The 14,139-nt window shown below is 54.5% G+C and overlaps 1 protein-coding gene across 18 annotated transcripts in view; it reads left to right on the top strand.

Moving 5' to 3' along the window:
* Positions 1 to 14,126, top strand: part of Dnm1 (dynamin 1) — a 43,399-nt gene extending 29,273 nt beyond the window's left edge. For 2 of the 18 annotated variants that reach the window (XM_034494990.1, XM_034494988.1), the window contains exons 13-23: positions 9 to 60; positions 289 to 300; positions 2,358 to 2,471; positions 5,984 to 6,093; positions 7,057 to 7,168; positions 7,575 to 7,586; positions 7,889 to 8,059; positions 9,601 to 9,842; positions 10,189 to 10,404; positions 12,070 to 12,106; positions 12,950 to 14,126. In XM_034494990.1, coding sequence (XP_034350881.1) covers positions 9 to 60; positions 289 to 300; positions 2,358 to 2,471; positions 5,984 to 6,093; positions 7,057 to 7,168; positions 7,575 to 7,586; positions 7,889 to 8,059; positions 9,601 to 9,842; positions 10,189 to 10,404; positions 12,070 to 12,091 — 1,063 coding nt within the window. In that variant the 3' untranslated portion in view covers positions 12,092 to 12,106; positions 12,950 to 14,126. Of the gene's footprint in view, positions 1 to 8; positions 61 to 288; positions 301 to 2,357; positions 2,472 to 5,983; positions 6,094 to 7,056; positions 7,169 to 7,574; positions 7,587 to 7,888; positions 8,060 to 9,600; positions 9,843 to 10,188; positions 10,405 to 12,069; positions 12,107 to 12,946 lie in introns of all 18 variants that reach the window. The other 16 variants (XM_076928492.1, XM_076928490.1, XM_034494983.2 and 13 more) reach the window with 12 other exon arrangements.
* The last annotated feature ends 13 nt before the right edge of the window (positions 14,127 to 14,139 follow it).

The raw sequence follows: 14,139 nt of genomic DNA, 5'->3' as shown, positions 1-14,139 counted from the left end.
CCCATTAGTGCTCAGCAGAGAAGCAACCAGATGAACAAGAAGAAGACTTCAGGGAACCAGGTGAGTGGGCCCCAGTGTCCCAGCCCGAGGAATGGAGGATGCCGGATGGATTTGGAGCTCTAAGAACCCCCTCTCCCAATGGGAAGGGTCCTCCGGGGGCCAGAGAGCCTGCCCTCTGCCAGCCACAAGCTTCCCACTCTGCCTCAGTAATCCTCTTTCCTCTCTCCCCGATGCTTCTCCTGGTTGCTATGGTTACTTCTCCTGGTTGCTATGGTTACCTCTTTGCAGGATGAGATTCTGGTGAGTACCAGGACTGGGGTGTGGGGGTCTTGGCTTGTGCAGTGCTGGGGAGGTGGAGTCTCACTGGTCATGGGGATCTGAGTGGGGCAGAGGTTACCCTTTGTCTGAGCACTTTGCACATACCAGCACATGATTTCCACACCTGCTCACAGGACAGAGAAAGGCCCGGACATGCACACAGTCCCATAACTCATCTATAAGTGTACACAAGCCAAGCACCTGCTGCAGGCAGAGCTACCCTACATGGGGATGGATGGGACCAGGGCTAGGTAGGTGCTCTTTAAAAGTCTGTTGAGGGAATGTTTGGTGACTTTTTGGGATGGCTATGAGACAGGCATGTTCTTAAGAAGCAGACAGTGACCTCCAAAGGAGAGTTAAGACTTCATGAGCAATCAGGAGCCTGGTCCCTCCTCCCCTCGCTCCCTGCTCCATGCTTCAAATGGCTGTGGAAACAGCACTTTTCAGCAGTCCTTGCTCTATCCAGTTATACACACAAGGCCTGGAGTCTTCAGTGTTTCCCAAGTAGTTTCCAGAGGCCATGACTGGTTTAATATGTTTCCCATTCAGCCTTGGGCCTTGGTCACCTCCCACCCCAGATTCTGGGTCCCAGCGCACAGTAGGTTCTCAGAGAAGGAAGCTCAAGAGAAATTGTATGTCAGGAAGTTCAGAGCCTGCCCCTGCCCCTTGGAGACCCAATACCTATAGATAGGGCCCCAATAGGGCATCTGAGAGTCCTGGGTAGGGTGAGAGTATCTAGTTGAGGTACTTCAGACGGTGAGCCAGGTGAGCACGTGAGAGAAAGCACAGGGTTGAGAGTGGCTAAGAGGAGAAGGCTGTAAGTCAACCAGGAGGCAGAGTGTCGGTGTGTGGCCAGATCCTGGAACAGCAATGGACTCCATTCCAAAGGCAGACACTGAAGAGATCCCACCAGCAGGCTGGGAGAGGGTTGGCAGGGTGTCTGGTTCCAGCTGCCCTGTTAATTTGTTAATTGACCAAAGTAGTGGTCTCTCTGCTGGGTGCTGATAGGTTGTGTGATTTGATTTCCCAGTGAGGTTCTCAGAAGCCTGAGGGAGTCAGGAAGGGCTAGAAGAAAGTTGTGAACCTAGGCCTTCAGAGAAGCATCCAGTGGGGTCAGGGCCGGGGGGGGGGGGGGAGCAAGATGCAGTCCTTCTTCAGTCAGAATCAGCGGCAGGGGTGGGTGGGCAGTAACCAAGTGGAAATTGACCCTTGCTTGTTATTCTGGACTTGTGGTAGGAAGTTCAGGCCTGGAAAATGGGAGACTTTGCTTCTTCCTTCTGCCCCAAAGGCTCTTAGAACTGTCACAGCTCAGTGTTCATTTATTTATGTCGCCACAAGCATTCCTCCATCACTTACTGACTGACCAGCACTCTGCAAAGTGGTGGGGGCACAGGGAGATGCGTGCATTAGCAGGAAAGGCTGTATGTGTGGGTAATATCGTTCTTTCTGAGAAGGGAGGGAGGGAGGGAGGGAGAGAGAGAGAGAGAGAGAGAGAGAGAGAGAGAGAGAATTAAAATTGCAGTCTCAGTTACAGAAACAAACATAAAAGACTTCTCAGAATTGTTACTGTGCTTCTGACTGGCATGGGGGGCAGGGAGGGCCACTCACCATGTAAGTCTATATGGATGCCAGGCAAAAAGGGGAGAGGTGCAACTGTAGCAAGTACAGGTTCCTAAGGTTAGAAACGTGTCACAGGACACCCTCAAATGATGCTTGGAGTTGCCCTACCCAAACATCTGCCAAACTCTGCTTGCATACTGTTAGTGACGGGGAACTCACCCCCTACTAAATGGCCAATCCCTGGCTCACACATCTCTGGCAGTTAAAAGGCTCTCTATCTCGGGCTGACCTTTGCTTTCCCGTCTTCCACTCTCTTCACTTGTGGCTCAAATCAGGGTAGGTCTGGCCCCCACCCTCTCTGACTAGCCAGGCCTCAGAGAATTGGAAGAAGGGGCTTTTGAAGGCCTCCTCACTCATCTTCTCCTCCATGGGGAAGCCTGGCCCATGCCCACAAGCCTCCTCCCCCCTCCCCGCTCCAGGTCATTCGAAAGGGGTGGCTGACCATCAACAACATCGGCATCATGAAGGGAGGCTCCAAGGAGTACTGGTTTGTGCTGACTGCTGAGAATCTGTCCTGGTACAAGGACGATGAGGTAAGTCAAGGATTACCGACTGTCAAGGGACAAGTGGACTGGGCCACACCCCAGGGTCTGAAAAGACTTGTACAAGTGTGCAGAGGAGGATGCATACTCAGAGAGGTGCCCTCTTATCCAGGCTGGAAGGAGAAGACGGCAGGTCTGGAAGCACCCTGCAGTGGGTAGGCAGGGCTGCTGGGTACTGCTCCCTGACCCAGCAGCCCAGTGGCCTTCCTGTTTTCTCACTCTGAGGCGTGTCTCCTTCTCTGTGGCCCCTACAGGACCATGACACACACATGTCCAGCTGCCAGACACTCAGTTAACCCCTGCACCCCAGTACCCTCAGCCCCTGCCAACCAAGGCAAGCTGTTCAGGAGACTTCCAGGCCAAGGAACCAGTAGTGATGATGGCCTGAAGAGCCAGCCCCCAGAGTAGCCCCCTGCCTGCTAAGGCACCTAGTAGCCCCCCACCAGTCTCCTCCAGTTACTGGTCTCCTTTAAGAACGAGTCTGTTTGGCTTTCACATCTGGATTCCAGAGGTGACCAGTGAGAATGGGGGGGGCAGACAGGGGGTGTTGTGGTAATGAATTCCAGCTGGCCAAGGAGTGGGGGGAAGGGAGCCTCTTCTTCCTGAGGGGACTACCATAAGACAGGGTGCTCTCAATGGGGCAGAAGCATTTTAGAGTGGGGGAGGAAAGTCTGTGATTTGGACCATCATGGCCCCTCCGTGATCACTGTCTCCTCCAAGTCTGCCCTGGGAAGGGGCTCCACCTCCCCACCTTGGGCGGGGTCCTCTGTCGTCACTGGGGGGGGGCGCCAAGCCATCTGGACCTCATTACCCCAATCCTGGCCTCTCCTCAAGCCCAGGGGCCCCTGGAAGGGCTGGAGTGTGAGGTGGTGTGAGACTGAGAGGTGACCTTCTATACCCTGTCATCTTGGCAGCCCCCCTAGACAGCCCCCGTGGGTCTTGTGTTCCCATATCTAAGATCCTTATACAGAGTTGGGGGATGGTGGTCCCATAGCTGGCTACCCGTGTGAGCTAAATTGAAAGGAGCGCGCGCGCGCGCACGTGTGTGTGTGTGTGTGTGTGTGTGTGTGTGTGTGTGTGTATATCCGGGTATGTCTTTTTTCTTAGTTTTGTGTTTAGTTGTTTGTGGAAACTAGCTGAGTACCGGATATAGAGAGGTGGGGCCTCATTGTGTGTCTTTGTGTATGGCTTATGGATGTTGCCTCTGTGTGTGTGTGTGTTGTGAGTGTGTTGGGGTACAAATACCTAGGCATGAGTTTATGTGCTCGCATCTGATTTCACTGTACTGTGTGTCAGTATGAGGTAGGGGTGGTCTGGAGGAGGGAGAATGTGAACAAGGGATATTTGAGAATATGTGTGTGTGTGTGTCTGGGATGTGAGGGTGGGGGAAGGGAGCATCCCATTGTGAGGTTGTGTGTCTGAGTGTGGATGCATGCACTTGAGCGTGAATTTGTGTGTGTGTGTGTGTGTGTGTGCGTGTGCGTGTGTGCGCCCGCGCGCGCGCGTGTGTGTGCCTGGGCATGGATGTGCATTTTAAAGCTGGAGTGCACAAATGTATGCCTCTGAGAGAGCTCTGCTAGTGTGAGCATTAAAGTGCGTGGTCAGGACGGGAGTTCAGTTTTGCACTAGGATACCTGGAGTTTGGGCTTGGGCAGGGGTCTGGTCCCCTCAGCCCAGCCATTTGCCCTCTAGTCTTTAGGTTAGGGAAACCCCTTGACAGACAGGCAGTCACCCACATCACCGATTCCGACGACCTCCCCTACCCCACCCTCTTCCTCATCTTCCTCCGATGCCCTCCCCCATCGCCACAAGCTCCTATATGTCCCGCAGCACGATGGCAGTCCCAAAGCTCTGCACCTCCTCCCAGTCCACCCTGTTCCCCACAGCTCCCTGCCCCAGGTCCAGGCTCTGGTTCTAGAAGACAGCGGGGTTGGTGCGGCTCTCCAGCGACGGTGCCGAGGGTCTAACCCAGCCCAGCCTAACCAATGTGCAGACTACTGTACAATTTGGGAGTCCTGAACAGGTAGTCTAAACACTGGGTAGACGGAGTGGAGGTATCCTCTGGTTCATCCAGGCAGCAGCGTCTGTCCATCCGATGGGAGCTTTGGTCCCATCCCCTGGAGATACGATGCACCCAGCCCCAGCTCCTATGTCCCCCAGCCCCAGCCAGCCAGCCGTGGTCCCTCTCCGCTCCCGACTCCCCTTCTGCCTCCTTTGACGTGGCAGGGGTGAGCGGGAGCTGGGCTGGGAAGGAGGGGCCTGGGGAGGGGGCCGGCAGGAAGGGAGGGCTGGGGGAGGAGGCCACGCCTACTTAGTGTCCAACCCTGAGCACTAGGCGGCTGTGGCGGGCCTCCCTAGATGGGTTCCAGATGTTCCCTGGCCGTGTGTGCAACTTCCTCCTCTCCTCCCCCAGCCGCCCTCTGGGGCTCCCGGCCACCCGCCTGGCATAAAGAGGGCTTTATGTGGCTGCACAGGCCAGGCGGGTGTTGGGGGCAGAAGGGTGGAGATGACGCCAGGGTGGGAAAGCGAGGTCCTCCTAAACCCAACCCCCACCTGAGATCCAAGGCAAGGCTTATGGACCCCCACACAGGCCTTCGCTCTTGCATAGGTCTTACAGTATTGGGTGGAACCCAATACTGTACATGATACAGGCAGCAGAAACTTCTTCCTGGTGCCCATCTGGGGTGTCCCCTCCCAGGCTACAGACACAGACATATCTGTCTACAGATTTACACAACTTCATCCACAAAACAACACTGACGTGTCTAGCTTGCTTCACAAACCATCTGCAAACATATGGCCCTGAAGTCTTATTATGTTCTAGTCACAGCTGCCACGTGCATCCACAGTGACAAGCGCGATCATACTGTCATATAGTCCTGTGCACACATGCACCTATGTCCAATAAACAAAAGTACACACAATAGTGACAGACTCGCTTGGCCTTGCAATTCTTGGCCACATAACCACACACATGTGTTTACACACATACACTCTCCAGGCTTGTGCTGTGTGTCTGATTGGTAACACATGGGTGGCTGGAAGGGGGAGACGGGGAGTGGGCTGAGCCAGCCCTTTGAAGCCTCCAAGGCTAGTGTACCCCCCCCACCCCCATCTCTGTAGTCAGGAAATGAAGTCAGAGGCAGCCAGGCTGGAGGCAAGAGAGCCTCATGTGAGCCATCCCTGCCTGAGGCCCTGCCTGGCTGGTCTCCAGGACTTGCTTAAGGTGGGATGAGGGAGACCCTGTCAGCCCCACTGCCTTTACCAGTCCCTTATACTGTGACATACATACAGGGCTGCTCAGGGTTGGCTTGAAAGCCATGGGGTTCTGGAGGCTGGTGATTTCCAGATGGGGCTAGGACTCCATGGCAGGGTGTATAGCACACCACATGTGCGGCGGGAAGGGCTACAGCCCAGGGTGACTTTGGGTGCTCACCAGCATGGATCACTCTGAGCGAGGGAGGCTTGTCAGACTGACCCCTCTCTCCTACCCTTCTCAACAGGAGAAAGAAAAGAAGTACATGCTGTCTGTGGACAATCTGAAGCTGCGTGATGTGGAGAAGGGCTTCATGTCAAGCAAGCATATTTTTGCCCTCTTCAACACAGAGCAGAGGTGCCTACCTGCCCCTTGCTGAGCTGCTGAGACCCCAGACTCTGAAAGGCCCAAACTATTGGCTGCTGTGTAGAAAATGGGTATACAAATCCAGGGACCTGTCATCAACTACAAAGCTACAAAGTTTCTCCTGAGTACAGTCTAAGCATCCTCCTTCCCTCTCCCTCCTCCCCCTCCTCCCCTCCCTCCTCACCTCCCTCCTCCCCTCCCTCCTCCCATTCCTCCTTCTTTCTCACAGTCACTTACCTAGTGTCTGCCCAGCACAGAATACTCTGCCAGATGCTAGAAACAAAAAGCAGAAAGACTGCCTCTTCAGGGAGGACTTCGGGACTAAGCTCACTTCCGACTCAGGCTGGCTCTTTTTTCCCCCACCTTTTTTTCTTTTCTTCTTTTCCAAGACAAGGTTTCTCTGTGTAACCTTGGCTGTCCTGGAACTCACTTGGGACCAGGCTGGCCTCAAACTCAGAGAGATCCACCTGCCTGCCTCCCAAGTGCTGGGTTTAAAGGCGTGCGCCACCACTGCCCGGCTCCAGGCTGGGTCTTATGTGTGTGAGCGCTTTCGTACTGAGATACGAATCACGAACAGCTACCATCTGCTGAAAGGTCCTGAGACCCACGCCAGGGCTGGACTGCCTGTCTCCTTTCCTCTTTCCTTTTGAGACAGGGTCTCATTTATGTAGTCCAGACTGGCCTCAAACTCGGAGCATCTCCTTGGCCTCTCAAATACAGGGTTTAGTGTGTGCCCATGTCTGGCTTCTGTCCCGTTTTACGCTCTGAGCTACTTGTTTCCCTGAAGCATCTCAGTGGCCGGACAGGAATCATTACCGACCTACCTCCCAAATGGGAACAGTGAGGCTTGAGTGATGGATATTAGGCATGAGGACCCTAAAGCTCACGTGTCCTTATCCCCTGAGCAGGGTGGGGCTCTCCCTCATCTCTCCTCCCTCATACCCAATCCTGCAGGAATGTCTACAAGGATTACCGGCAGCTGGAACTGGCCTGTGAGACACAGGAGGAGGTGGACAGTTGGAAGGCTTCCTTCCTGAGGGCTGGCGTGTATCCTGAGCGTGTTGGGGTGAGTGGCGGTGGAGTGAGGGGAGAGGCCCACTGCTTATCCCTGGGGGTTCCCAGGGAACTGGGCTCAGAGAGATTCCGCCCCGTATTTGACTTGCAAAGAGCAAGCATTCCTTGTTACCTAGATGACTTTGGAACAAAGCCCTCTGGTTTCTCACGCTGCCAGAGGCCATCTCCTGTACTTTCATACACTGGTGACTTCAGGGTTGCCTCTCCTATCTCCCCCGTCACTGTGGCAGTGTGTACATGGACCAGGGTTAGAGTACACTGTGCTAAATTCACACAAATCGCCCTCTCCCTTTCCCTCTCCTCCTCTCCCTCCCTCCCCCCTTCCCCTCCCTCTGTCTTCTTCACATGTGCTCCTTGGTGGTGGCGGTGGCTTCTGTGGCTCTGACGTGGACCTTCAGGACAAGGAGAAAGTAAGTGTACAGGCTCTTCTAGTCTGGCACCTACAATGGCCAAGTGAGGGAGCTTGGAGATGCTCTTTTCTAATGTATGGATTGAGAAATTGTGACAAATTCTAGCCACTAGGGTTAGAGTCAAGTCAAGGCTGAATGTGGGGAGGCAGGGTTCTGTGAGGCACAGAGGCGAGCCTGGAGCCCCAAGTTGCCCTTGGCACCTCTGTGTAGCTGAAATCCTTGCGAGGGCTGAGGTCTTAGTGACCCCTGGAGTCTGATTGCACGAGCCCTGCCACACCTATGCCTTGTGTTTCCAATGGCAGGCCAGTGAGACCGAGGAGAACGGCTCTGACAGCTTCATGCACTCTATGGACCCTCAGTTGGAGCGCCAGGTGGAGACCATCCGGAACCTGGTAGACTCATACATGGCCATTGTCAACAAGACTGTGCGGGATCTCATGCCCAAGACCATCATGCACCTTATGATCAACAATGTATGTACACAGTTGTGGGGTGTGCAGTGTGTTTGTGCAAGACCAAGCAGCCAGCTGGCTTGTTTCTTTTTATTACATTATTTATGTGTGCACAGGGCAGGGGAGCTCATGCCTTTGTGTTTGTTGCATGCCGATCCTGGACAACTTGAGCAAGTTTGTTTTCTCCTTTTATCATGTAGGTCTGAAGGACTGAACTCAGATCCTTAGGCTTACCGGCAAGCACCTTTACCCATTGAGTCATCCCATACTCTCCAAACCCTTAACTTTTTTATTTTATTTTATTTTATTTTTCCAAGATGGGGACTCACTACATAGCTCTAGCTGGCCTAGAACTCATAGAGATCCACCTGCCTCTGCCTCCTGAGTGCTGGTTCCAAAACCCTTAATTTTGATAGTATTCATTTTAAGCCCAAGATATATAAAATATTATTGTTTTGAGATATGGAGATATGTTTTGAGATATTGTTCTGTTGTGGAGCCCAGGCTGGGCTTAAACTTGTGGCTGATCTCTCCCTGGCTTTACCTCTTGAGTGCTGACATAACAGGTACAGCCTTTACTACACCTGACCTCTATCTAGAAAATATTAATTAACAGGATATGTCACTTACTATTTTCTCATTAAATTTTGCAAACCCACTCCAGATGTTACATATCCAGTGGGAACACTTCATCTTAATTTGACTTTCAGGAAACTTACGGTTGAAAAATAAGACACCTAGGTTGACCCAAACATGCATGTTCTTCAGGAGGGGCTGGCTTTTTGAGAATCTCAGATGTTGCCTTGAGACACACCTCACAGCACCACCACAGACTGGGGCTGTGAAAAAGCAGGCCCCAGAAAAGCAGAACTGGGTTGAAATGCTGCTGGCTTTTCCACAAATTCCCTATGTGATTCTGCGTCTATGTAATCTCTGAGAATGTTTCCCAATGTGTAAAATATGGCCGGTGGTAATAGAGTTGAGGACAGAATGCTTATGACGTGTGAAACAACCCAAAGCCTGGCACGTGGTGTGTGCTCAGTGGATTTTGAAAAAGAAGTCAGTGAGCTTGGAGTAAGCTGCAAAGACGCCAGCAGCTCACAAGATTGTCTCAGACTGGATGGGTTAAGAATGCCTGGGGACTTGAAGTGTGCATTAAACTTCCACTACACACATGGACACCTTTAACTCAATACAAGAATACATTATAGTTATATATTTGTTATTTTCTTTCGGCACGTTAAACTATCTTCTTCCTTATTTTTGGTCTGAAGAAAGGCTCATAAACTTAGTAGGCAGTTGTCCTAGTGACAGGCTAGGTTCTGAGTCTCCTCTCGGATCTGACACCTAGGGCAGGTGACTTCCCTATCCCGCTGTGTAGTCTCATCTGTGAAAAGGACATTAAGATGGGATTTGAAGAGACCTGCGGATTTAGGCACCAAGCAGAAATAGGCATCTGAAATACCAAACCCCAGTTTCCAGTTCCCAGTTCTAGCAGGTCTGGCCAGTAACAAGGTGGCGCGATCATCAGGTTCTAGCCTTCCTTCCCTCTCTGTGCACAGACCAAGGAGTTTATCTTCTCTGAGTTGCTGGCCAACCTGTACTCTTGCGGGGACCAGAACACACTGATGGAAGAATCGGCCGAGCAGGCTCAGCGGCGCGACGAGATGCTGCGCATGTACCACGCACTGAAGGAGGCGCTCAGCATTATCGGCGACATCAACACGACCACCGTCAGCACGCCCATGCCCCCGCCCGTGGACGACTCCTGGCTGCAGGTGCAGAGCGTACCGGCCGGACGCAGGTACCAGGGCCGGCCCCCACGGCCCCAAAGCCCCCCAGCCCGGGGCCCGCGGGAGGAGGGCCGGGACCGGGCAGTGGCGCGCCCGGGTCTCGGGGGCTCCCACCTGGAGCGAGGGGTGGAGCTTAGAAGAGGGCGGGGCTTGTCGCGGGGCGGGGCTTGCCGTGAGCGCTGGCTGCAGGGTGGGTGGCGCCGCTGGGGACCCGGCTTAGCCTCCCACGCTGTCCAAGGCCGCTGTGGGCGGGGCTTGCTGCATGGGCGGGGACAGCCTGGGCTGGGGGCGGGGTCTCTTTTGGGGGCGGAGCCGCTCATCTCTGCTCCGCTCTTCTTCCACTCTTGTCGCCCGTAGATCGCCCACGTCCAGCCCCACGCCGCAGCGCCGAGCCCCCGCCGTGCCCCCAGCCCGGCCCGGGTCGCGGGGCCCTGCTCCTGGGCCTCCGCCTGCTGGATCCGCCCTGGGGGGGGCGCCCCCCGTGCCCTCCAGGCCGGGGGCTTCCCCTGACCCCTTTGGCCCCCCTCCCCAGGTGCCCTCGCGCCCCAACCGCGCCCCGCCTGGGGTCCCCAGGTGAGTAGGGGCTTAAAGTGACGTGAAAAGCCGCCAGGCGGGCGTGACCCCGAGGGAGGTGGAGTTGTATTCTAGATCTTCGGCCTAGTAGAAGCGACCCTCCATCCTAGGCGTTGAGGTCGCATTGCAAGGCCAAGGGACCTGCGGCCATGGGCAGGCGATCCTGCCCCGCAGGGGGGCGCTGAGTCCCGGAGGTGGTCGTTTCTGGGGAGGGGTCTCTGGGGCTCAAACCACTTGCCCTCTTCTTTTCAGCACTTGCATGGCGCTTCTCTTTTTTTCATTTTCTCTCCATGCCTCCCACACTTTGCATTTCTTAAACCCTTTCCTTCCATCGTCCTCCATTCCATCCTTCACTCACCCGGCCCAGCTACTGGTGAGCCTACCTCAGGTCTAAGTCTCTGACACCAGATCCTCTCTTTGAACCGTGTGGATTTCTTCAGTTACATCCAGAACTACCTTGATGCCCCACTTCCCAGCCCTGACTCTTTTGAGCTGTCCCAGAGTGCTGGTCAGCCTCTGGCCCACAGTATCATCAGGCCAGGCTGTGATTGTGTGACCAGCAAGGTGTGATGATGTGTATGTGGGCGTGCACACGGGTGTGAATGTGAAAGTGGCACCCAGGGGTGGACTTGGATAGAAAGCAGCTGGGGAAGGGATCTGGGAATGGTGGACAGTCTGGTGGTCTGAAACCAGATGATGGGTGTGGGGTAGGGCCAGGGATCAAAGGCTACCCTGCTGCTAGAGACCTCCAGGAAAAAAGGAATAGACTTCATCCCTTGGCTTGGCCTTCTTTATCCATGACTGGCTTTCCAGGAAGTTCACTCTAATAACCAACTCAGTGTGCCCTGTTTCTACTGACTGTGGCTGGTCTCTGAGAAAGAACACATGGTCTGACAGACCAATAGCATCTATGTGGGAATCTAGGTGGCTAAAGGACAGAGCTAGGGGCCTAGCCCCCCATACACCAGATGAGGCAGGGATGGGCCTACTCTGTGGGGCTCCATTGTCTGGAACAGTAGAGACAGGCAGCATGTCATGGGATTGGGAGTCCAGAAATGCTGCTTCACTTCCCTTAGGCAAGTCATGTTCCCTCCCAGGGCTTTAGTTTCTTTCTAAATAAGAGTGCCCTGACATTTTCCCAGGGAAGTGTCAGAGTGACAGGGACAGAGGGCTGCTTTATTAATGGTAAATGTTAGGGTGGGGTAGGTTGGAGACTCAGTGATGTAGGGAGCCCTGGAAGGTTCTTGGCTGGAGAAATGGCAGCTGTATCCTAGAGTGCAAGCCCTATCCCTTACGGAGCCCTATGGTAACCCTGTCAGCACACCAGGCCTGAGTGTGCAGGGAGCTGGTGCAAAGGCCTTCTGTGTGCAGGCAAGCTTCTGTGTTGTGACAGCTCATGCGTGTGCTTTCGTGTGCTGAGTGGCTGCATGTCTCAGATCCGTGCTGCACGACGTACTGGCCAGCAATCGTGCTGGGCACTGGGAGGTGGGAGGGGAGAAGTATGCGTGTTTGTGGGCATGTGTGTTAGCGTGTGCATGCAGGGCCTTAAGGCCTCACAGCATGTGTGTGCACGCCCAGGCGTGTGCGTGTGTATGTCCCCTAACCCCCAGTCTGGCCCACCTGTGTGTTTGTGAACTGCCCAGTTGATTTCGTGCTGTCTTTCAGAATCACTATCAGTGACCCCTGAGGAGTGTCAACCACGGTAGGTTATGCTCTCAGCCTGCTGCATGAAGTGTGTCTGCCCCCTCCCTCCTCGCTGCACCAGCTCCATGCTGAGAACACCTGGGAGATCTGAGCCAGGCCCCTCCTTCTCCTGCAGCTCTAGACCCCCTCTTCCTGTCCTCTTCCAGCTGGCTCTCTCACCTCCCTTCCCAGTGAGCCTCGGGACTCAGCGCCACTACTCAAGGCCTTCTTGCTTAAACTGAGGGCTCTTGGGACAGGTTCCATACCCAAGATGGTAGATATGGGTGCTCCATGGAGCTGTCCGTGACACCAGACCACTGTTGACAGTGTAGAAACTAAGAACTTGGAGAGGGTGACTTTGGCTAGCTTTGGAGGGGCCAGAAGCTTTAGGGTGTCATCTTCATACCTACTCTGAACTATGCTGCCAGCTGCCAAGATAGAGCCTTCTACTTCCAACTTAGGAACACAAGCAACTAAATCCACCACAGGGCAAGCACGGTAACCACGTTGGCAGAGCCAGGGCTCTGACTGATGACTTTAGATCACTTAAGAACCATTCTGCCAGCCCCTGAGGGCTCACAGGCAAGGTGAGGAGGACAGGTAGCCCCTTGCCATTCATCCTTGGCATTGCATAACTGTAGCTGTTAGCTACACCTCCTCAGCCCCAGATACAGAGCCAACCCATCAGCTCCTATATTTGACCCGTTTTCAGAGTGACCTGTGCCTTTTAGCCAAAAGCACTGCAGTGTCTACTGACTGGGCGAGTCGACTTGAGTTCTGCCTGGCTGGCCACAGATCTCTCAGTTACCGTCCCAACTCTTCCCCAGCCATTGACGCTCACCCTTCTGCTTTTCCCCAGCAGGAAGGGCCCAGCCTCACCTACGCGACCTGCAGCCCCCCGACCAGCGGAGGCTCCCCTCTTAGACTTATAAGTCTGTGGCCACAGGCTTCGGCTGCCTGCCTCCCAGCCTTCCCAGGGTCCCCTCAGAGGACTCCTGGGCTTTCTGACCACCTGAGGGGCCTCCAGAGCTCCCTCCAGCCATCCCCTTTAGCTTTCATCTCCTGGTTCAAGCACTTCTGGCCTCATGGCTGTTACATGGGACTCCCTGAGGCTTGGGGTGGCCCTGAGCCAGTGAGATGGGAGACAGAGTGAGCAGAAAAAGAGGGAGGCCCTGTGGTGCATTGCCTGGGTGGTGTGTGAGAGGCCGTGTGTGTGGCAAGAGAGGGCCACCCAGCCTCTACCCAGACTACCTGCTAGTTACGGCCCAGCACCCCATCTTCCCTCTTTCATTCATCAACTGTCCCTCTCTTCCGGGAACCTTGCCCACATCCACACCTGCCTCATCCCCTCTGCCTCTGCTGGAGGTGGCTGCTCTTGCCTTACCAGCTCTCCTTCCTTTTCTCTCTTCGGTTCTCTCTTGGCTTTCTCTCCAACTGCCAGCCGATCGGGTCAGGCAAGTCCGTCCCGTCCTGAGAGCCCCAGGCCCCCCTTCGACCTCTAACCAGATCCCTCCTACTCCTCGGAGACCTCCCTTACCAAGCCTGCCTGGACAGCTGTTCTGTGACTTGACAGTGGCTCCCCCGGCCCCAAAGCGTCCTATTCATCATCTGTGACTTAGTCTGTTGTAGTGGTGAGCTGACACATCCAGGTGTGATGTTGGTGAAAACTTGTGCCCCTCTGTGGTATTGCTCCTGCGACATTCTATAAATATCTATAAATATACCTATATATACCTATATATACATATATATGGCTGACACAGCCTCGCCTGTAGTGTCAGAATCAACCACCATGCTGTCCTTGTGGAGTCTTGTGGCCCAACTACAAGGGAACGCTGTCATCCTGACACCCCCGCCCCCTTCCAATGTGCCACCTCCAGTGAGCCTCCCTGTCCTCCTGGCCTGTGGACAGCCATGCCCTTGGCCATCCCCACCCTGCAGCAAGGGGATGCTGCACCAGCAGCTGTGCAGTTCTCTGATGGCCACCAGTCTTTCTGTCTCTTGGCTGAGAATAAAACCCATTTCTGGATAGTGGGGAATTGCGTGTACCTC

Source organism: Arvicanthis niloticus, chromosome 2 (genome assembly GCF_011762505.2).
Source record: "Arvicanthis niloticus isolate mArvNil1 chromosome 2, mArvNil1.pat.X, whole genome shotgun sequence".
NCBI classification, from domain to species: Eukaryota; Metazoa; Chordata; class Mammalia; order Rodentia; family Muridae; genus Arvicanthis; species Arvicanthis niloticus.
The sequence above is the reverse complement of the archived record's forward strand: the minus strand, read 5'-3'. Positions and strand labels throughout refer to the sequence as shown.